The 25,654-nt window shown below is 36.0% G+C and overlaps 1 protein-coding gene across 1 annotated transcript in view; it reads left to right on the forward strand.

Annotated features, from left to right (window-relative positions):
* The window catches only part of LOC111509302 (frequenin-2), a 328,404-nt gene that overhangs the window by 176,358 nt on the left and 126,392 nt on the right, over nucleotides 1–25,654 (forward strand). Inside the window, exons 3-4 of the mRNA XM_074171976.1 lie at nucleotides 23,310–23,358; nucleotides 25,429–25,518. Coding sequence (XP_074028077.1) covers nucleotides 23,310–23,358; nucleotides 25,429–25,518 — 139 coding nt within the window. The remainder of the gene's footprint in view (nucleotides 1–23,309; nucleotides 23,359–25,428; nucleotides 25,519–25,654) is intronic.

The following is a 25,654-nucleotide window of genomic DNA, read 5'->3' on the forward strand; positions in this document are numbered from 1 at the left end:
TGCTTCTCCCACTCTTATTGAAGTAATTATATCGACAAAAAAGTTCAGAAAAGGTGTCGCCTGTGGGTAAGCGAAGCTGGTAGATATTTTGAACACCTTTTCTAAAAAAATATATTCCATTGTTTGTTCTTTATCATTATTTATTATTATAGAAGTTCCATTCATTAGTAGTAAATAAAATATGAATTGTTATCAGTTTTATACGGAAGCGCAGAAGGGCCACATATTTTTATTATTTGTTTCTTGGAAATTACGACTTCAAACTCGAAATTTCGAGACTAAAGTCGAAATTTCGAGATTGAAGTCGAAATTTCGAGTTTGAAGTCGTAATTTCGAAATTACGAGATTAAAGCCGAAATTTCGAGATAAAAGTCGAAATTTCGAGACAAAAGTCGAAATTTCGAGATAAAAGTCGAAATTTCGAGATTCAAAGTCGTAATTTTCAAGAAACAAATAATAAAAATATGTGGCCCATCTGCGCTTCCGTAGTTTTTATGTTATCAGTTTTGATTACTGTTGTTAAAAGCTTTATCAACATTTGATAGCTACTATTGAACAATTTCATTTTGTTTCACGCCCGCGTCTTCCAAAGCCAACTTGATCAAAGTGAGCGTTTCAAAGTCTAAATGGAAACTCCTAAAAGCTCTGTATTTCAAAAATGACCCTAGCAAAATATCAAATGTGCTATATTTTCAAAAGTTTATTTGAAGCTCTATTGAAATGTGCAAGAATATACAGGGTGTCTCATAAAAAATAGTTTTTCATCAAAATGCACATTTTCGAAAAACATGCTGTAACACAGAAACGATGATAGATATCGATATACAGTTTTGATCATTGAGTTTGTCATAAAATTTGACCTCCAAACACAGCCATCAGTTTTCATCTATCTAGTTTGAAAACAGGAGTTTCCCGTTGAAAATGTCCAATTTGGCCCACTCTCTACATTGAACCGCTTCTAGGATTGGGAAAAACGCTGGCTGGAGGGCTATTTTGAAGGGTACAAAATTGAAAATGATGAATGAATAAATATGTTTTGAGAAAAATGAAAACTCCCCTAATTTTTTAAACAGACAGCATACTGTTGTAAATCATGCCCTAAAGAAAATAACGCCGGCCGCCACTGGTAGCCATAAACCAATTGTGACGTAACTGACAGCGCGCGAATGTACGACGTTTGCCTTCGCTCCAGATGTAACGTGAATAATGCTACCGACTTCAATGAAATTCCGGCAAATTTTCTTCCGCATTCGATTACCATATATTAACGCTAGCAATGAGCATATCGACACAGTTAAGTGAAAGTTACAGTGCGGTACGCGAAGTGATCTACTAAGGCGGTATACATTCGAATAATAGTTGAAATTTTAGTTGAAGTGTTCGTTGTATCTAAAGTCGAATAGAGTTGAGTTTAATTATTTTGCAGTTTAGTCAATTGTTGGTTAATCCACGGGTAAAAACGTAACAATACGTTCGAGTATTCACAGCTCGAGAAGAGATCACACCAATGTGATAACTACAAAACTATAATTAGTATTTTTCGTTCCTTCACAAAATGTTCCAAGAATTGATCACACTGTATACTCACAAAAGTGTGTTCGCGAATTCAGTAACATTTACGCTGAATATTCATGTGCAATAACTTACGACAGTCAAATAATTCGCTTCAGAAGTAATAGACATGAAACCTAATCCCTAGAGATATTGAATCGATTGGCACAAAGCAGTATAATTTGTTTCTGATTTATATGACATCGGCATTATATAAATAGAATAGATTTGGCATTACGTTATATCGATATCCCATTAGCTTTTCCACTTTTTATCGAACAGACAGTTTCTAGGTCATAGTGTGTCTTTTACCATTCCGAACAGAATACGGATATTTCATTGTTCTTGTTATGACGTCGTATGAAGTTTGATGAAATAGTTTATTGCTGTTTTATTATACAACATACAGTGGAAATACATGAAAATTATGTGATATAATTTTCCCAGTAAATGAATCACTACTATCAGTTATTGGTTGGTTAGTGAGTACTATTCATAAAACCACCGCCGTCGTGGAAGCTGATTCGATTCCAATTCTGGAACGATCAATGTTCTCTGCATATCACCTGACCTATACTAGGAATCGCACATTGAAAGTTAAGACCTCTTTAATCCTCGACTAACGTGAGTTGAAACTTCAGAGGATTATCTATCGTGAGGAGATTTCAGCTATTTGACAAAAAAAACATCCAACCAATTTTTTTCAACCCAGTATTCTAACAAACCGATGTTTCAATGTTACTGAAAGCTTATCTTAACAATGAACTGAAAATACATCTCTCTACATATTTGCTATTCGCTCAGCAAAAATTTTGAGAAGTTAAACCCATTGAATTTGGTTCATTTGAAATATGATCTTTGAATATTTTATACTCGTATACATATACTAATGTCAAATATTTATTGAAGTTTGGAAACTACTGCAGGCATTTAAGTAAAAATTTTGATGAATCTTTGATGATAGATAATGTGATGATAACATGGAGATATCCAAATAGATCATTTACGGCAAACCTCACAACATATCAAAAGCGTGTCCCTTGTTTTGTGTAAAATTTTTTTGTCAATTTCAAAATGAAATTAAAGTAAGAAATGCGAACTTTCAGTAGAAAAATATACTGAACTTTACTTTAACGCCTTTATAATTCAATAATATTTTAAACAGCCACTGAGGAACTCCAACAAACTGTACCCTATCGAAAAACAAACATTGATAATCTGTTTAATAATCTGTTTGAAAATCTGTTTGAAATTTGTTTTTTCGTTAACCAGCTATCGCACCCCTACGAAAGACAACCCTCAGAGGTCGAAACTTGTACGAGCTTAGGATTAACGAGGTCCTGCCTTTTAACGTGTGATTCCTAACACGGGTTGGACGATATCAAGTGGAAATCGATCGTTCAGACTGGGGCTTGCACCACCGGCACCGACCAGCACGGCAGTCAATTCGACAACAAAGCACCCACGTCGAACCGACTGGCTGAAATAATCATTTCTAATTCCCTGTCGCTACCACCGATACCTTATATGACTCATGAATGCTTGATCAAAAAAAACATTGTGTTCTCAACTTTCTCTCCAAAATCATCATTTGCCTCCATCGACGCCATCGGCAATGATGCCAGTCTACAAAGATATGAAAATTTGAACGAATGCATCATCACATTTTTGTTAAATTTGTTTAAATAATGCATTATTGAAAAGAACGATTGATTTTTGAGTTTTATTAATTGATAAATTGTGTTTTTGTAATAATTTATTTAATTTGGAATATACAATTTCAGTTTCAGTTTAATTTTTGCAAAAATTCATTCAACTTCCAGTAGCTCAAATAACTGTACCATTGCAGTTATAATTTTATTTTATTACCTTAGTTTACAAAAATATTTTTTTATATATCCCCACTATTCATGGTATATCATTCAACATTGGCAAGGGGGTACTGTAGGGTTTTTCCTACAACTACTTAGTTTAGAAACATTTTATTTCTTTGTTTGTTTGGAGGTGATTGACAATGTTTCATGATGAATTTCATTAGTTCGGACTTCCATTGTCTGATATTACATAAAATGATTTGAAATACCTAAAAAACTAAAAAAAAATAATTAGAAATGAATATCTTTCTTATTAGTCAGTGGGCTATGCTTGAAGACTGGCAGTAAACAAATCTAATTGCAGGATTTCATCTTTTGTTGTCGTGTTTTCTTCAGAACTAATCTGCCTGTCAGGTGAAATTTTTTAAAGAAATGAACTTCAAACGTTCAAGCCAGTCTCGATATACCTACACAGTAGGTTTAATGGACTGACGCCTATCAGAAAACAACTATTCCCCTGGCTAATACTACGAAGGGCGTTCGATTATATCCAACAGGCGTCAGTGCAGGAATCTTCACAGGAAATTTCCTGCATATGCAATTGGCAGTACAACTGAAAGAGTCGACCTTCAATTTTGGAACGGGCACACTTGCAGACCGGTTTCGGGCTCATTAGCCACTCGTCAGTGCAAGATAGTGACCATCATCGACCTAAAGTCAATGATATTCCATAATTGAAAATCGGAGTTCTTTCAGAGTATTTCATTCCTCTTCGGAAGGTCGACTCTTTCAGTCGCATTTCCAATTGCATATGCAGGAAATTTTCTGTGAAGGTTCCTGCACTGACGCCTGTCGGATATAATCCAATGCCCTTCGTGGTATTAGCCAGGGGAATAGTTGTTTTCTGATAGGCGTCAGTCCATAAAACCTACTGTGTAGATATATCAAGACTGGTTTGAACGTTTGAAGTTCGTTTGCTTCAGATTAGAAATGAATATCTGAAAATAATAAATAGGTATATTGAGCAAAAAAAATTAATAGTGAAATAAAATATGAGTAAAAATAGAGCAATTGATCAAAAATAAAAAAATAAGAGGTTCCCAAGACAAGTTACTCAACGACGTTTCGATTGTTGGTATACACAATCGTATTCGGGTGATGACTGGACTGATTCCTTCGAGAGATGACTATTTATGGGTCATTCGAGTACTTTCACTTTCTTCGCTTTCCTTTTTCCGCTTCACTGGTTTAGTGGGAGATGACCGTTTGGCGGGAGTTGGCCATTTATCGCTTGATGATGGGACAGCTTGGGACCACCCGATGTTATGTTGATGGATCCAAACATGCTCTGCTTTTGCTGATTTGCTGGTTTCCCCTTGCTGTGTGTCTTTCGTGTGCTTAGGAATGCGAACATTCAATGCTCTCTTAGTTTCACGTATATAAGATTTTCCGCACTCACAAGGTATCCGGTAAATGCAATTCTTGGAATCGCAGTCCGCGTTTGGTGGCCTGGTTGTTTTTGTGAGGCTGCTACGGACAGTGTTTCCGGATCTAAAGCAGGTTCTGATGTTGTACTTGTAACCAATTCTTCTTATCCTTTCCGATAGTCCTCTGATGTAGGGAAGTGCAATCACTGATTGTTACGAATTCTCTTCCTTGCGAGGCTCCTGCTGTCTATTAGCCAAAGTCTGTTCTACCATCGCTTTGGGGTAGCCTTTCGGTTGAAGATCATTTTTGATGATGTCTTGTTTCTTCTCGAGACCTTTCTCTGTATTACAGAGCCCGAAAGCACGATCTAATAGAGTCTCGATGATTCCTCTTTTAATCGATTGATGGTGGTTGGATTCGTGGTTCAGATACTGTCCCGTGTGAGTGAGTTTTTGGTAAACAGATATTTCCCACTTAGTGTTGGTCCTCTTCACCAATACGTCTAAGAATGGCAATTAGTTGTGGACTTCCTTCTCCATTGTGAAAGTGATGGAAGGTCTTACGCTGTTGATGTGTTTCAGGAAGGCGTCTAGTTCAGTTTTCCCATGGTTCCATATTATAAAGGTGTCGTCAACGTATCTCAACCAGACACTAGGTGTCTTGTGGGCTTCTTCGATAGCCAGAGTTTCAAACCACTCCATATATATGTTTACTATGACTGGTGAAAGTGACGACCCCATTGGCAGTCCCTCATCTTGTGAAAAGAATTCGTCCTTCAGTTGGAAAGAACAGTTTCGTACACAGCATCCTGGTAATTCCATAATTACTTCCATAGGTGGATTCGTTCTATCTTTCAGGTCCTTGTCTTCGGATACCTTCCTTTTTATCGATATTTATTTTTGTATTATAAACTTTTCTTGGGAAATTAACTTTTCATAACTCTATTATCCAGCAGTCGTCCGAAATATCAATCTGCTTGGGTTTTTATATCAATTCTCGTGTTTTAATTTTTACTCATCATTTTCGTATTTTCTCATCATATATCATTGAAATGCTCTCTTCTCTGGAAACGGAAGTTAATTGCCGAGAAACAGATGAATATTTAGAACGACACCACTTTCGAAAAGGTACTCATTGTTAATACTTTTATGGATCAAGACAAGGAATTTGGGTGCAGTGATTGACCTTTCTCGACTATATTTATGAACCCCGACCATTTGTCAGTGATGATTTTTCGAGAGACTTCGAATACATTTCTTAGCCGATACATTCATTCTATTCTCATTCTATTCTGGGATTTCGACCGAGAACCATTTCTTATTATGGGGTTTTCGCCGAGAACTAAACCCGCTCAAGAGTCTTCTCGCTGATCGAGAGAAGACTTAGCGTTAGTTCCTCGAGGTTACCCTGTAATTTTCTTTTTCATGTTTTGTTTGTCGTTGTGTCTTGTTAATAAATTTTATTATTGATAAACGCTATGTTCGTCTAAATAATAATTCCCCCATCACCAGTCCCGACATCCCCTTCAAAGAAGTCCTCATCAGATATAATATACTTGTGTCAGCGTTTTTTCCAATCCTCCAAAATGTTCTGTTGTGCACTTTTTGGTATATTTTTGAACTTTCTCAGCGATTCTTAATCGTCGCGAAACGCCGTCTTTTCTTGGGTCTCTTCAATCCTGGGAACAGAAACACAGTTGCAGGGGGCCAAATCTAGTGAATACGGTGGCTGAAGCATGATTATGGTGTTGTTTTTGGCCAAAAAGTTGAGAACAAGCATTGATGAGTGAGCACGTGCATTATCGTGATACAGAAGCCATGAATTGTTTTTTCACAATACCAGACGTTTTCTTCGTATTGCTTCTCGCAAGCGGCGCATAACTTCAAGATAATACACTCCTTAGACCATGTGGCAAGAACTCCTGATGCACTATGTCACTTTAGTCGATGAAAACAGTAAACAAAACCTCAACATTTGATCAAACTTGGCGTGCTTTTTTGGGTCTTGGCTCTTCTGGGCTCTCATATTGGGAAGATTGAACTTTGGTTTCAATGTCATGATTCGTCATGACCAATCTATATACCGACATCCTCAGCAACTTTCCTAATAGTGATTTGACGATTCTCCATAACAAATTTCTTCACTTCCCAAACACTTTCATCGGTTATTGATGTGCTCAGGTTACAGGAAGAACGGCGACAATCACATCATCTCGACCTTTTGTGATGAGACTTGCAAATATTTTTCAGACTCAGAGTACAATCACCGTATGCCACTGTCCAGTATTTTTGAGTCCTGAATTTCATATTTTACACAAAATTCAATGTAAATTCTTTGATGTATTTTTACGATATCCGATAATCGCCTAACACGGAACACTTATAACTTTCATGCCTCTCACGAACAAACTAAATAGCTAAAAATGTGAACATATGTTCGAGACGAGTGTACCAGGATAAAATAATCTTCAATCGAACATTCACGCGAACATTCACCTTATTTTTCGAACCGTCCACGTATGTGGTTACCAATTTGTGAATTATTACCTATCAGCATTATCATCTAGCGACTATACCATATCTTTTCTCCAATTTCCACCACAAGGGCGGATTTATATGATATCATCTTCAGTTATTATCTCATTGAGAGTCAGCATCCTCACAGCTGAGTTATTACTACTAAGACAGAAAGTTATTGAGTACGAATAGTCGCTATGTCACAAGTCCATTGTTCATTATACTCTGCTATAAAGTTCTGTTAAAATCTGTTTTTCCATTAACCAGATGCCGCCCCTCTCAAAAGTCGACACTTGATCGAGTTAAGAATTGAAAAGGTCTTACTTCTCAACGTGCGAGTCCTAGCACTCGTTTGAATTGAATAAACACTTCTAAAAGTCTTTTTCTTATTATTCTGCTTGTGAATAGCAGCGACGCCCGATAAGAGACATAATAGTCTGGGTGCCCGGCGACATAAGGTATCCAAGATGAATAACCAGCTGTAAATTTGTGTGTGGCTTCATCAAGTGTAGTCCGACAAGATGGTCTTGGCGTTTTTTATGAAGTGGGGGCGTTTATTCATAATTTCGTTCTAAAGTCGCACACCCGCAAAATTTTTAAAATTTATGCATAACGCACTTTCCAAGAAAGTATTTGAAAGAAAAATTAGTAAAATGCACAAAAATGAATTTGTCCGACAAAAATTTTGGGGCGTTGAAGCTGTCCACCAACTCAAACATGTCAAAATTTTGCGTTTAAAAAGTTTATGGATAACCACCTGATTTTTTCAGGATTGGTTATTTGATACATGCGAAATGCAAATATCGATTTGTCTAAAAAAAAAAATTTGCCGATTCTTCAGTCCGACGCGTGAAAATTTTCGATATAAATAAGACCAAAAATTTATGAATAACTATCGGACTGAAATGAATTTACCTTTTTAAGAGTAGTACTTATTTGATAGTACTATTGTCCGACATTTAAGAAGAGCTAAATTTCGAGTCCGACAAGAAAACATTAATATTGGAATTTCATGAATTATTCCATTGATCATATAATGAGTTATAGTATATGTAAATTGTTTAAACGACTCATGTTCAAAATATTAAATAAATTCTATTATAAAATAGATAAGGCTCATAGAAGCGGAATAATTTTTTTTTATGTTTCTAATTTACCTATTATGGATGTAATTGTTATAATTTGAAAAAAATAATTGATTTTTCAAATTTTTACTAATTTATTTTTTTGTAAATTTATAAATTTTAATTATAAATAATAGTAACAGTGAAATTTAATGCTTAAAATTTTTCCTCAAATTCCCTCAGATTTGTCGCCGCTCGAAGTAGAATCCCATTCATAGGCCTCATATTGCATCATATCATCATCGTCTCCATTATTTTCTGCATTATCAATATCATAATTGATTGCTACCATAATTGATTGCTACCATAATTGATTGCTACAGACTTCGTCTTCTTTCAAAATATTTCAAATTTCGATTGTTCACATACGATAAGTTTTTGCGAGAACATTCTTACAAAATTATGAAACATATTAATGACATACATTCTAAATCGGTTATGAAGTAAATGAGAAGAAAATAATCCACTCATTAATGCTGAGGCTTAATGAAACCGATAATTTCCATACGTCGGACTGGAAAATTGGAGCACGCATCTTATCGGACAATTCAATAATTACACTCTACATATTATGATGAACCAATTGTCAAAAAATCAGCTGAGTGTCCGTATATTCACAAATACGAATCAACCAATAATCCTCAGATAACCACTATGTACACACAATTTCCTTATTTTGCAGGAAAAAAGGCTCACTTTTCTATCGGACAAGTGATCCATTGTATTGTATACTTCATTTGAAAATGAAAAAAAAATAAAAAATGTTATTCATAAATTATTCTCTAATCTATGTAAATATAATTCTACTTGAGCAATTTCATCCTTAGTTGGCCCGCTATTATTAAACTTATGAACTAATTCATTAATAAGTGAATTAATATTTTCTAACCTCTGATACCGTCTCTGCGTAGCTGCTTCACTTCGTTTTTCGTAAGAATCTTTGCGAAGATTTTCTTCAAATTTCACCAGTTGTTCTTCAGCTCCTGTGAACTCCTTCAGAATATCTTTGCTGCTCATGAGCCCTGGATACTAGCGTATTCTAATATTCTCCTTTTCAGTTGGAATTAATACCTTCTCGAGACCTTCGAAGTTCGCTTAACGCGATTTGTCGTTCCATTGATTTTTTCATACCATCTCGCATTTTCCTCCATATAAAATAAATAATAACAATTGCGATGAATATTAAAATTGGAATTATCATTCCGTCGGTGTGTGTAAATTCGGTGGAACTGGATTGATTTGCATTATTTGATCCCGTGCCAGTAGCTTGTATCTGCAGTCTTTCTTCGTTTGTAACTTTTGATCCACACATTTTTAACTATTTGGTTTTTTCTCTTCACACTGGTTGGACTGGACTGGCAGGATCGCCATGAAATGTTGGGTTTTCCAGGTAGTTTAATTGAAGCCAGTCATTACCAAGAGTTTCGTTTTTATTCGTATCAAAGTTAACATCTTACATCGAAGAGTATATGCACAATAATCATTCATCAGAATCGGGGTTATACAGAATTGGTTGCTCATCACTTATTATCTAATTGTTACATATTTGAACTGCAAACAGTTCAATGTACTGAAAAGGTTGCAGTAATACATAATTAGGTCGAGGTGAGTTTAATGAACCTGCAACGTTTCTATACGTAGAATTGTGGAAAAGACAATTGAATATAATACGAATTTGGTAACCTATTTGAAATGTAAAATATGCGACTTAAATCTTTATCACAGTCTTATTTATATCGACAATTTTCACGCGTCGGACTGAAAAATCGGCAAATTTTTTTTTTTTTGGACAAATCGATATTTGCATTTCGCATGTATCAAATAACCAATCCTGAAAAAAAAGGTGGTTATCCATAAATTTTTTAAACGTAAAATTCGTAAAATTTTGACGTGTTTGAGTTGGTGGACAGCCTCAACGGCCCAAAATTTTTGTCGGACAAATTCATTTTTGTGCATTTTACTAATTTTTCTTTAAAATACTTTCTTCGAAAGTGCGTTATGCATAAATTTTAAAAATTTTGCGGCTGTGCAACTTTAGAACTACATTATAAATAAACGCCCCCACTTCGTAATAAACGCCGAGACTATCTTGTCGGACTACACTTGATGAAGCCACACACAAATTTACAGCTGGGTATTCATCTTGGATACCTTATGTCGCCGGGCACCCAGACTATAACCTTTTATATTATATCCTAGAATAACTCAGAACAATGAATTACGGGACATGGATACAATAAACACTTCTGGATTCAATCTGTTTGGGGTCAAATCTATAAATCGCCGCACCTTTGACTTCCAGAGCTTTGATATAGACAAATAGCAGTTCTATGCTTTCAGCTGAAATAATCATTTGTTTCCTTCGCCACGAGACTCAATGAAATTCATTATTGATATCCTCAAGTCACGCTATATCCTGTTGCTACTATAAATTATATTACTAGATTCATCCGTATATTTCCTATTGTTATATCTTACATTAACAGATTGATTTAGATGTGGGTGGATATGATTACAGGGTGTTTCATAATTGAGTTCTGATCCTGAAGGGCAATTTTTATGACTTCAAGAAAATTACCTCCTATAGGTCCGTAACCGATTTATTACTGAGATACCCGATTTTGAAACTTCAAGAAAAAATATTTTCCCCCTAATATCTCTGAAACCGCTTTGGATTTCTTCTTCAATTTTGGTACATACAAAGTACGCATGAACATACACTTTCTCCATGGTGAAGGTTTTCTTGATATTTATCAGTGATGTCCCTGCTATTTGTTCAATCAAAATCATGATACCACTGTCCTTCTTCCAAATGAATATTATTTTTGTTATTGCCCTGTATCTTTTCATGAAAACGGTCTCCCGCCTTTTTTTCCATTTGGCTAATGGTTTCGAGTCGAAAATAAAATGCATTAATTTGCTCGTCCCTATGCTAAATTGGGCGTTGAAGTGTAGCGGAATTATTTTGTAGGCTAGCACGTATAAAGTGCTAATTTCGTTGTTGTCAAGTTATTTTGAAAATTCTCTATCCCAATACGTGATACCATTCACATCATGTAGACTTGGTTTTTTTAACATGGGATATTTTACAAATACTGAATTAGTAGACATGTATTACTTCTATAGGCTTGCTGACGGGAACGCATATGAAGCCAGGCGGCTGTATCGAGAGCGCTTCTCAAATTGAATGATTTCTGATGCTAGAAAAATTTCAAGCACCTACAGAAAAGTATGTGAAACAGAACGTTAGAATCCAAATCATCACTTGAAAGGAGCACATCTGAATGCAAGAACTCCAAGCTATTGAGGTAGCTGTTTTGGATACAGTTGACGAAAATCCTGGAACGAGTACGAAGCAATTCGTCAATTATTTGAATATCAACCATATTCTAGCAGGTATGGAGAATTCTGCATGATCATCATCACATCCCTATCACTTTCAACGTATTCAAACTCTACTTCCTCGAAAATTTTCTTTTGAGTAGACTTCTGCTAATGGTTTCTCCAAAAAGTTACCGAAAACCCATAATTTAACAAGAAAAATTGTATTCACGGACGAAGCTTGTTTTACTGAAAACAAAATCAGAAATTTTAATTATGATTTTTTGGACCAAGAAAAACATTATGCAATTGTGTAATCTCTTCAGTAGGAGCTATTCTGAACTGGAATTATGGGAGATGATCTAATTGGACTTTTTCTACCATGCAATTTAAATGGACATACTTGTCATCGGTTTCTTGAGGATAATTTGCTAATTATGTTGGAAAATGTTCCTATTTTAATGCAAAATCGCATATGGTTTATGTACGTTGTTTGTTCGGGATATTCAGATGGTTCACTCTGTCTGAAATGACCCTCCTGGTATTGACGAGGAGCTAGTACTCCGAAAACGGTCTATCGGTGGTCGTCCCGACCAAATAGAATCAATTTCAGCTTTTTATATATAGGAAGTTACTTGCGATGAATCTTCCGAATAGAAGATGTTGCACAGGTGCCTGATGGTTTGACTTCAGCTTTCTGCACGACATTAGCTTGGTTAGTTGTTTTTTTCCTGTCGTGTATCTGCCACACGTACCTACAATATTTTAGGTTCACATGAAAGACAAGGGTGAGGTGGTTTCACCTGTATTTGAGTATGTCATATGCACCACTCCGGAATATATGTTCCATCATTCTGAGTCCCACCCCGGAGTATGTGTATGTGGAGACGCTTCCGGACTTTGATTACAGGTGGCGCACTGGTACATTCTATTAAATCATATGCAGATAGAGCTTATGACTGGTTGAAATCAATATTTTGTTTGCTAGGGATATTCAGGAGTTTTACTCCGTCTGTAATGACCCTCCCGATACTGACGAGGAGCTAGTACTCCAAAACCGGTCTATCGGTGGTTGTTTCGACCAATTGAAATCAATTTCAGCTCGTCATATGAAGGAAGTAACTTGTTACGAATCTGGTCGGTCGGTAGCCGGTTGGTTCGACGTGAGTGGTTTGCTTACTCACTCAAATCGACCGCCATGTTGGTCGGTGGTTCAAGCCCAGGCTGAACGATCGATTTTCAATTGCTACCATTCAAACCGTGTTAGGAATCATACGTTGAAAGATAAGACCTCGTTAGTCCTTAGCTTAGGTATTTTAGGTAAATTTGCCTGTATTTGGGTTACATCAGGTACTATTCTTTATGTTGGATCTTCTCTAGGTATACTGTTTCTAGGAGTGCATATTGATTTGTTCAATATAGTGGATATAAGGTCTTGTTGTGTTTTGATTTGTACTTGTGATAAGTGATTTTAGACTGTTAAATTTATTTAACAACATTTTTAACAATATTAAAATACTGAAAGTAAAGGAAAATTAGTTGCATCATTTAAAATATATATATATATATATATATATATATATATATATATATATATATATATATATATATATAAAATATATATATATATATATATATATATATATATATATATATATATATATATATATATATATATATATATATATATATATATATATATATATATATATATATATATATATATATATATATATATATATATATATATGGAAACACCCCCGTATCTTCCGTAATATTCGAGGTGAAACGATGAAAGTCTCTGGACTGACGGAAATACTCAAAATGCACCTACCACCTGAATGGGGTTAGCCAAAGTGATATACACTGTCCGCCACTCGCGATGGAACACTCCATTTTTACGGTAAAACATATTAGGGGGCAAAATAGGCTCAAAATTCCTTCAGATTCGTGATCAGGACTACCAACTTACTACGATTACACTTTTTTCCTGAAAAAAACAAGGATATTTTGTGGCGAATAATGTTATGTAGTTCAAAATTCTTTAGAAATACTACTTTCAAAATCACAATTTCAATTAAAAAACAAAACGATCAATTTCAAATGATTTAACTGTTGACAATTTTATATTTTCGTGCCTTCTATGAATTTTCCCTCCAATCGAACACATTTTTCTATGCGCCTTCTATTATTTCCTCCAACTCTTCTCAGTTCTCTAGGTGTGATTTCTCTACACGCCTGTATAATTCTTGCAGGGAGATCTTCCTTATTCGTTGGCCTATCCTTATTAACTTTATTTTTCAAGTTTCCCCATAAATAAAATTCCAGTGGAGTTAAATCTGGGGATCGTGATGGCCATACTGAGAGAGGGCTATTGCGTTTTATCCATTTCATAGGTAGATTCCTATTCAACCAAACCCTTGTTATGCCACTATTGTGAACAGGTGAAGCATCTAACTGAAACATCATGCTATGTCTCACATCCAAAGGTAGTTCTTCCAAAACATCGGAAAATGCATTTTCGAGAAAATCAACGAACAGTCGTCCGTTTGAATTTTGATCGAAAAAAAATGGCCCGATAATATTTTTGTTCAGGATACCACACCACACATTAACTTTCTGAGATATTTGGTCTCTATAATTCACCACCCAATTTGAATTTCGTTCAACCCAAAACCTCATGTTCTAGGAAGATACAACACCATTCGTGGTAAAGGTAGCCTCATCACTGTATAAGATATACTTTAAAAAATTCCTGTCATTGAGATAATTTCCCTGCATTTCGCTTGCAGATTGAGATCTTCAAGTTCTTCTGAAGTGTATGCACGCCCATTCGTTCTTGAGCTGAATTTTTTCAAATTTATTTTCGCTGATTCTACCGTAAACTTAGATTTTTTCTTATTTTCTTCTTCTGCATATATTCATTAAATTTGTATCTCTAGTATCTCTCTCGTTCGATTTTACCGACTGTATAAAAATAAATATTCCACTTTGATTATCTATCCACATCCATGAAACAAGTATGTTAATCTTTTCAGATAATCTGTCTTAATATTTATCATTTGATCATTTGTAATTTTGTGGTAACCGTTTGCCATAAAAATTCCAACCCTTTTCTGCAATTTCTACCCAGTCAACTATTAAAATCTTACGCAAACACATAACAAACGCCCCAAACTCAATTGCTCTGGTTCTCCAACTCTAATGAACTCTACCAAACCGCCTAATATCCGCTAGTTCCTAATTTACCACATGCCTGTTTGAATATTTATCATCTCACCGCATATACAGTCCCACTAGGTAATATGTAAATTTGTTCCATTGGTAGTAATTACCTAAGTATGTGCGTAATGAATGTGGGGAAAATGGAAAATTTTCATCAGTTCATTAGAGTAGTCTACCAAAACCACCAAAATCCAAACAAAGCGATGTAATTTGTGAAATGGATAGTATTTATTTAACCTTAAAACAGTTTGATTCAAATTTGTTGAAATTATTTTCAAGATATGATTTGAGGCCTCTTTTGTGCACTAAATTTTGGTCGTTTTTCGCGTTATACAGAGTGTGGCAAATTGGAAACTTTTAACAGAAAACTCCCGTTTTTAAACTAGATAGATGGAAACCGCTGGCTGTTTCTGAAGGTCAAATTTTATGACGAACTCACTAGTGAAAACCACATATTGATATCTGTCATCATTTTAGAAAATGTGCGATAAAACAGAAAGAAATTGTTCAGTAGTAGCTGTCAAATGTTGAGAAAGCTTTCCACAACAGTAATTGAAACACATGGTTTCAATGAAACTGAAACAATTCATCCTATATCTACTACAAATAAACGAATCTACAACAATAATAATAATAATAATGATAAAGAACAAACAATGAAATATATTTCTCCAAAAAAGGTGTTCAAAATATTTACCAGCTTCTCCTACACATAGGCGACACCTTTCCTGAACGTTTCTGAACGGGCCGATAATTTAATCTGTTCAAATCTCCTGGTCTAAGTTGATGAACTCTTTGTCCAGTATGGCTTGAATTTGTGTTTTTCAAAATCCTTCTAATGTTGGTTAGTTATTTTCAATAATTCTTAACACGACTATTTCTTCCAACTCCTCATCCCTATTTGACCTTTATATTTTTGGCCTTTCTTTTTCAAATTGATCTCTATCAATTAGGTTGTGTCGCAATCTGGCTGAAATGTCTCTAAAAGGTTGTCTTCTCTTTGAATACCTCTCGTGATTTAAATTGCTTGTTGCTTCTGCATTTCCCGCGGTTTGTATAAAACAGACTGTCATATCCCATTTTTCCTAATCCTCATTGAAAATTGAACAAAGACCACTAATTGAGTGAGGTTTTTTCAAGTGTGACTTTCAAAGTCTACTTGAAAAAACCTAAAAGCTCTGTGTTTCAAAGATGACTCTAGCTAAACATCAAGTGTGCCTCCATCAGTTTTCATCTATCTAGTTTGGAAACAAGATTTTCCTTCAAAAGTGTCCAATTTGGCGCACCCTGTACAAAAACCGCGACGCTTTGAAATAGAATCAAAATGGCACTTTTGTTAAAACGTTTCTCGTCGCGTGTCAGCTCTAAATAGAATCTGTTGATATAGGCCGGTCGATTAGATGACTTCTTTCAGCACCTTACCTTGATAAAAATGGATCCCTGTGTTGTAAATTTTATTTTCAAACATATAAATAAAAAAAATCAGAAGCGTTCAGCTATTCATTCCCTGAATTGTGAGTGACGATACATCTCACAAAAATTATAGTTTTTTTAATTCGTCCATGAATAGCACTAACAGTATTTTAACATATCGAAACAACACTGCAAATGAACTAATGGTTCTACCGAACTAACGACGTGATTCATAATCATAAGGAAAAATGCCAATTTGAATCAATGCACTATATAAACGCCCGTCGCGACGCGTTCTGTGATTCTAGACGACATGATATGAAAACAGAATTTGAGTAATGAGTGACTGATATATGAAATCGCGTATTCAATGTGTCAAAGATAAAGAGAGCCAGTATGGAAAAATGGAGAACCGTAAGAAATGACATTTCAAAATTTATTGATAAAACGACTGTGGTAATACATCACAGAAATTTTCGCCAAAAAAGACTAACTTATAGTGGGTTATTATTTTTTCCGGTCCCCATATAAATGAAATGTCAGCATAAAAGTTCAACAACGCTATCTTGTACAGCTTAAAAAGTGGCAGTAGTGAAAAATGTGTTTGTGTTCCAATATCTTCTGGAATGATGTCATAACAAAAACAAAATTGGTGAATTATTGATTTTTTCAAATATCTTCGGAAGTTATCGAAGTTTCCTAAATTCGCGAACATCATCCAAATGAGCTTTGAAATGAACAGCTCTTTCCCAATCTAACCGACTTTGTTCCCTCACAGAATCCGATGGCCAAATGTTTGTCAAGTTCTAGTGCAATCACACAAAAAATGGCTGAAACGGTAGCAATCTACGATAGAAACTGAAAAGTCGATAATGAAATTGCCAGGCTATCCGATATTAGATATTCAGAAAGAACCAAATGATGGAGAGTATTTAAAAATATCAAACTGACATCAGAAAGATATTAACTGAAAATTTTGAGAAATCGACCCCCAAAACGAAATCAAAAGTAGGTATGAACTGAATTGGTGGTCTACATATTTTTATGATGCTTGTGATGCTTATGATACTTAAGAAAAGTTTCCTCTAAAAATTAATAGAGTGTAGGTTCCCAATTCATTTTTACACACATCTGATTTCTTTCTGTTAGTAAATAATTCAATTCAATTCAATTCAAATTTTTCGAAATTACGTTTTTATGTATGTATTAGGAGAGTCATAGTTACGACCGCACCGGGGGGCCAGTTAGGCCCCCCAGACGCACCCTGGCTTTGGATGCGATCGGGTGTGGAGGGGTGCATTTTCGGGAAATCCTTGCGGGTACCACCCCTCACCCCACACCAACAGGATTTCGCAGGGCTTCCTCCCGCTCACCGAACCCGGAATTGCTTCCTTACATCTACTTAGTGTGGCTAACCAAGAGACAGGACCATCGGCAGCGTTCGACCGAACGTTCGTACAAGTTAACTAAGCTCTTCTTTCGCCAGAGAGTGCTCGCGTCGCACACCTGCTCCCGTCAACCATGCCAAATCAATTGGGAATATGGTCCCGGAAGTGGCCGGTCGGGGTCCTAAGCTCGGATACTAGTAGCTCCGTTCAACCGGGGTCCGACACCTCAAGCGTCTGCCTTGGTGCCCTCCAAGACTAGACTCGGATACTAGAGCCCGGAAGGACCGCGAGCCCCGACACCTCGAACGCTCGGATCCGTACAGAAGCAGGCGAGGATCACGGAACAGCATAAGCCGTCCAGTGCCTTGAAATGAGGCTGCAATGCACCCATGAATGGATTACCGCAACCCTGTATCCCTTTACCCGCTAGCGGAGCCGCTGCCCCTAAGAGACCAACGCCAGTTGGAGATGAGGCTCACTAGCCTCCAGCCGCGAGCGGGCACTCACCTCCCCCCTAGAACTCATGTTAGGAAAGTTACCTTTCTAGCGTTGGATGAGTAACCGCCGAGGGCTCTTGCGAAACACCTCTCCCACACATCTAGCTTGACACCGGCCAACGCCTGTTACCCGCACGTGCGGGATTGGGTGGTTGACCGATAACTTTACTGGGTGAGTGCCGTGTGGTCTGCACCGGGGGACTGTCAAACACCCATAAGAGAGAGACAGTGATCCCCCGCCACTCACACCGAAATACAGATAAAACATCATGAAACATTTGTGTGAAAGTTATTTTTCGGGTTTTTTTGTTCCTGGACTGCTGATTTTTATGTCTGACGTTTCGTCTACTACTGAGGAGGACATTATCAAAGGCGATGTGGTGATTGTTGCAGTGCCGAATTAGTACTCCCACATTTACTATGATACTAGTATTTGACTTCAGTTTTATACTCTTATTAGTGAGCGTGACTTGGTTCCTTTTCTCTTCATTGGGTTACCTAACCTTGTTTGTTTACCTCTAAGGAGAGGTAGGCAGATTTTGTTGATGTTCATTGCCTTTTCTTTTCTATTGAAATCATTCCTGTGTTGAATCCCTATTGTCTTTTGAAATTTAACAAGTATTACTGTATCTCCAAATGAAATGATGTGAGTGTCGTCTTTGTCGTTATGTTATGAAATATTGTTGATAGATCAACTAAAAATTATGTTTCTTCTCAGTAACAAATCAAAAAAGTATACATACTCATGAATCAAGATATGAACGGTGCTGTAGTTATTTGTTTCTCTATTAGAGAGCTGAAGTAAGAGGAAAAATTTATGAATGATTCACAGAAGAAGACTAATTTCAATTCAATGTACCCACAGTACACAAAAAGTAAGATATTTCAATTCGCTTTTTGTAAATGAAAATAAATTGAAAAGTGCTTCACAAGGTTCAGATTAATGAGCGATGAAACCAAGTTGTCTATGCATCAATCAATTATGATAGAAACCGTAGGAATGCAACTTGAAACACAAAACTGAACGATCAATTTTTTAATCGGTAGACTGGGGATCCAATTGATAATTTTTTTTATTCGGGAGTTCGAAGGAAAACTTATTGTTTCGCAACGTTTTGAATTAGATTCTATGTATCTTCAAGAAAAGCGATCACATCTATTTTTATGAATATGCCATCTAAAGGATCGTCAGAAGTTACAAATCATGAATATCAATGTTGAACGAAGCCCTCAAAAACGATCTCTGAAAGAACACTTTATTTTCAATAACTGTAACAGAAACATATTATGCGTCTTTTACTATGGGCAAACTTGCACTTTCCTTCAAAAAAAATAGTACATTGCAAACAATAGAACAGAAGAAAAAAACAAAATTCACTCAAATTATGTAAAAGAACTGAAATGGACTGACACCTACCAGAAAACAACTACTTCCCTGGCTAATACCATGGGAATGTTGTTGGATTTTATCCGACAGGTGTTAGTGCAGGATTCTTCACTGAAGTTATTCCAGCATATGCTGTTGGCGATTTTCAATTATTGGAACACACTTGCAGACCAGTTTAGGACTGTTTGACAACTCGTCAGTGCAAGGTAGTGTGTGTCATCAACATGAAGTCGTTGATTATTGAAAATCGAGTTCATTCTTTGAACTAGGCAGAAGCGAACGACAAACAACATGTTTATCATCGTCTCAGTAAACCAACCGCATATCCGAATTCGCCGAATTCCTGGTATAAGGGAGGAAACTTCACAAATTGAGTGGGCATACTTGGAGACTGGCTGTAAATTCAGGCGACTCTCAAATCACCCATACTGTAGGTTGATGGACTGACACCTATCAGAAAACAACTACTTCCCTGGCTAATACCACGAAGGACGTTGGATTATATTCGACACATGTCAGTCCATTAACCTACAGTGTAAGTGATTTGAGACTAGCCTGAACGAACTTTTTTTTATATAATTTGGTTTTCAACTTCGTTTCGAAATAGTATTAGTTACGTCCTATTTCAACAAGTGACATCTTCTTTCTGACCGCTGTATTACGATTCCTAAATGAATGTGTTTCTGACTCCGGTTAGTTTTGGTTTTGAAATTGCCTTTGCTTTGTTTGACAAGTATTCAATTTCTGTTTATTTTTGCCAAGTATTCAAGAAATCTCTAATAAGTTAATAGTACATGAGCAAAATAAATAAAACAACCATTTCAGATAAATAATCCGTAGGAACAGAATGTATTCTATTCTGTTCCACTTATTGTGATTCATTTCATTTTCGTGATATTCGAAAAAGTATATTTTGATGTGAATACGATAATTTATTTTCTTTATTTCTGCCGCACCTTTTATGAATGACTAGGAAACCTACACGTAAAATATGGGAGAGATGTGTCAGGAACGGAAACCTATCACGGAACTCACGTTTTACTTCAGCATAATGGATCGGTGATATTTTCCGGTGATTATTTGACCGAAAGATACCGTCACGCAAACGAATGAATCCCACCAGTATTTGATGTGTCATTATATCTGTTTTTTCTCTTTGAAATCTGGTTTCTCGTTAACCAGCTGTCGCACCCCTACGAACACAACCCTCAGAAGTCGTAACGTGTGCGAGCCAAGGATTAACGAGGTCTTACCTTTTGATGTGTTATTCCTAACACGGGGTAGACGATAGCAAGTGAAAATTGATCGTTCAGACTGGGGCTTGAACCACCGACCAACACGGCACGGCAGTCAATTCGAGAGAGTGAACAAAGCACCCACGTCGAACCGCCTGGCTACCGATTGATAATAGTTCAAAGAGATGTTTTAATATTTTTAATTTGTTTCACAGTCCGATTATTTGAGAAGTGCTTCGGTTTCGTCACTTTAAACGGTATTCTTTTTGAGAATAATCTCACCTGGTTGTTTTTCTGAGAACATTCACCATAAATATCTATCACGTCGTCCAGATAGACAAGTAATTATAATGACTTGTCTCAGAAATAATTCCATCAACCTTCCGAAAATGGATGGAGTGTTAAATATTTTAGATTTGTAGAAAACAATTTCTGCCTAACAAGCATGGTGAATATGTCAATAGTCTTTGATATAGAAAATTAATATTTTTCAGTAACATCAATGATCAGACCAGAACCTGTCATTGGTATCGCTTTAGGCTTTGCCAAATAAACATTGAACACCTGGATGGCAAGAAGATTTATAGACTTCTGGCAGAATCTTCCAGGATTGGCTTACTCCAAGGCGTTTAGTCGAAGCTTGACACCAAACGGTTGTTGGACTACAGTAGGGATGTACTACGATGTCCAACAGGCCTTCCTACAGGTCACTGTCATTTGAATCATCATATACAGAGACTCAGACTGTCGAAAGGCAGTGTGTGTCGCCTGTGTTTGGAAAATGATGAAACGGCAGAGCACATACTTTGTGCCTGCCCCGCTGGGGGCCCAATTAGGTTTTTAGAGTTCGGCAGAGCCGTACTCTCAACATCTTACCTGAAAGACCACTCACCATACAAACTAATCGGCTTCGTTAAGGAGCTGGGTTTATTTGGTCGAGTGTGAAAAGGTGTGAGCCACAATGAACCCTAGCGGGTTGCGGTGGAGGATCACTCACTTTGAACCTAACCCAACCTCACATCAATCAGAAGGCTCTACTTAATCAAGAATCAGGTTGATTCATCCTTCATTGCCACCAATAAAAATGAGAATAGGTAATCGGGGATTCCCAAAAAAAATATATTCCTCAACACCAGAATTTTTTCAATATCGGCAAAAAATTTTTTGTTGATAACTGGATGATATGGATATAAATAATAATAGTAATTATGAATATACTTCATTGGCTGAAGTCATACAACCTCAATAACAAAACATGAATATAAATAAGACATATAATATCTACTAAAAATCTGAATTAATAAACAAATAGTGTAGACGAAAACAACATAATAGAGTACCTGAAATATGAAATATTGTACACCCAGTCAATGCAATGAATGGAAGAATTCCTACTACAATAGTAGGGTCTCTCAGAGTTTTTTTTTTACAGTTTTGCCGTCAACTGGTAAGAGATTGAACATCTTGCCATCAATATATACCTATATAGATTTTTAGTAGGTAATGGGAGTTTCAATATGTGCTTACTGTTGCGGGTAGCACAATGATTAGGAGTTGGGGCAGATCGACTCCAGAATCAAAAATGCCTTGGCCGTAAGTATGTTGTTACTTGAGAAAATAGTCCTGCAAGACCGTGAGTCACGCAGGGTTATCATAGGGATAGCTCATTAGAAATCAAATATTACATATTTGTCAAACACAACAGGTTAATTATTCGAGCATCTGAAGGATAATAAGTAGGTTTTTCTGTGTTAAAAAATAATTTTTCTGCATCGCACCACTTTTTCACAATATTCAACTCTGTAGATATTATATCATGTAGTTCCCCGGTTTTCTTGCCTTTTCATAGTATAGTGGCATCATCTGCAAAGACAAGCATTTACCAGGTATCTTGGCTTCAGTGAGGTCGTTGGACATAATAGGAAAAGAATGGGGCCGAGCACAGATCCTTGAAGAACTCCTGACGTTGCTTTAACCATCTGATATTGTCGTGAGAGATGTGAATCGATCTAATTATAAACGAATTGGCGTGGAAGTTCTGCCTCACCCGCCATACTTCCCAGACCTCTCACCAACCGACACATATTTTTGCAAGCACTCCGATGACTTTCTCGCCGGTAGAACCTTCCCCAAACAGGACCAGGCAAAAACGGCCTTCACTCTTGAGTCCTTGAATTTCGAGGATTCAGTTTTCATGCTGACGTAATGAATTGACTTGTGTACGTTGAAAAAAAGGGCACTGATTCAAATGTCGCTTATTTCCATTGAGTTGAATGAATATTCTCTGAGATATAACGGTTTGAATTATATACATAAAAACGGACAACACATTTGAAATAACTTAATATTTTTATCTCATGTTTGTTCGCAACATTGCACGCAAACATTTATATCGTTATCTTTGTTTCAGGCACAAAGGTTTCCTGAAGGACTGTCCTAATGGGCTTCTCACCGAGCAGGTAAGACTTCTGAATCTTTTTCTTTTGCCACCTATTGCGACATACCGGGTGTCAATGAATCTATTAAACACGTCATAACTTCTAGAGTATCAGGTGTATAAGTAGGCACCAACTAAGATGAGATTTTGATGTGCATTTGAAACCAAATTGTACCCTTTCCCCTCCCCCGGAAGATTGATCATACGAATGAAATAAACTAGTAATATAATGGGTGTTATTTTTATAAGTCTATTGTGCGTCGATAAATTGGTCACTGCCGGATCTACAGGGTGTCCCAAATCCGGATAGTATGGATGTAAGCGTAAAATGTTGTGGCCATGTTCTCGTACGAGTGGTGAGTTATAAATCATCCTTTATTCGACTTTATTAACTCATATCAACTTGAATATTACTGGATGTTTTTGCAAACACCAAACCGTTATTTCAACACCTCGACATGTGGTTCATTACTTTACCTAAATTTCCAAACAGTGCATCACAAGTGATATTAACTTGATTAACTGATAAACATAACATTTTTATTAAAATTCCCGGTTTCCTTATCAATTTTGACAAATTATTCATTTGTGATTGGCTATTTACTTAAAAAATATGTTTATCTAATGGTCTATGTTTATCCGATAATTATTCAATTAAAAATAAAGACTGTGTTACCCTAAACTCAATAAATATTATTGAAATGTAATTTAAAGTTATTGTAATGAATCTGAAGCCGGCCCTGACCGATGTCCCAGTCAGCAAACGCATGTTTGATCGCGAACCAGCGGGAAAGGTGTGGATGGGTCCCGAATTCCGCAGAGAAATCCGGAACGTTCGTTGACGATATAAAAACGTCGCTCTCCGTCTCGAGGAGTAATCTGTACTTAGAAAGCGAATCGTGCGTTTAAGGAAATGAATCTAATTGTGAAGATAAATTAAGCGTTAGTTACTAAGTGTTGTATATAAATTAGTTGTGATAGTGAAATATTGCTAAAAATAAATTTGATTAAGACAGTTAATTCTTTAATTCGTTACATTATTTACTTTTCGCTTGCGATGTTTTACTTTTCACCATTAACAAAGTGTCCAATTCACCCTTTTTACTTCTGAAGTAATTATACACCCTTAATATTACACATTTTTTCTCACAATGCGAAATATGACTTAAGTGGGCGGAGTCTTTCGGCACGGAACGATTTTACGTTTCGGCGCTGACCCATTTTAGTTGGCGTCGACTATAGCAAAATAAGATTCGGTTTAGGTATATTTTCAGTTTTCAGTAATTTTTTTTTAAATTTTCTAGATATAACTCTTCAAATGCGTTGACACCCGGTTCATACAGCTCCAACATGACAAGATTTGGTTGAAATTCAACATTATTCATTCACTGTAGTTGAAGAATCACTAGTAAACATAGTTTTCAACGTTGAATCACGTAACATGAAATGAAATCGCTTTCATGTCAGCCGTATTTGCACTGTTTGCATTCGAATAATTTTTTATGAATTGGGGAGATTAGACCGTCAGTCGTATTGCCTGGATTTTTGTTAAAAAAAGAAACGTTGAACCTATTTCTGAAAGACAAATAAATAAGTGAATCCGAAATTTAATTAGACGTTCAATAGAATATTTCAACTTGATGCTCAACATTTATAGTTACATATAACATATATAGTTCACATCTGTGATTACAAAATATACAAGGAGATTGAAACTTTCAAAATTACGTAGTTTTGAAAGTTTCTTTTCTGTATATGACCCATATTTTAACTGATTACTTGAAAAGTTGCCAACAACTTAGGCGCTAAATTCACATGAATTCTTTTCAGACAAACGTCTGAAAGATATAAATCAAACTTGAATTATTGGAATAGTTGAACATCTCGAAGAAGAAAAGATATTTTGACGGTAAACAACTACTTCAGAAAATTTGAAAGCAAAAACAAAGTATGTCATTATATCTGATTATATATTTACTATATACGATCGTCAATCCTCAGAAGTCTTCAGGAGACTTGTGCGATCGACAGTTCAAGAACTATCATAGCTATGATTTTTTCTATAATTTACTAATAGTCTAAATCTTTCTAGGGGTTCATCAAGATATACAAACAATTTTTTCCACAAGGGGATCCCTCCAAATTCGCCTCACTAGTTTTTAGGGTATTCGACGAAAACAATGTGAGTATTCAGTTTTACTTTATTCATGAGTAACGCTATTAGAATTTTTTTCATATATCTTAAAATAATCATTATTTTAGTTGAAATTTTCATGAGAGATGAATGGTAGTCAATGAAAAATGAGAAAAAGAAATGT

Source organism: Leptinotarsa decemlineata, unplaced genomic scaffold (assembly GCF_025532065.1).
Source record: "Leptinotarsa decemlineata unplaced genomic scaffold, Ldec_3_MD MMD2_tig00000035_RagTag_RagTag, whole genome shotgun sequence".
Classification (NCBI taxonomy): Eukaryota; Metazoa; Arthropoda; class Insecta; order Coleoptera; family Chrysomelidae; genus Leptinotarsa; species Leptinotarsa decemlineata.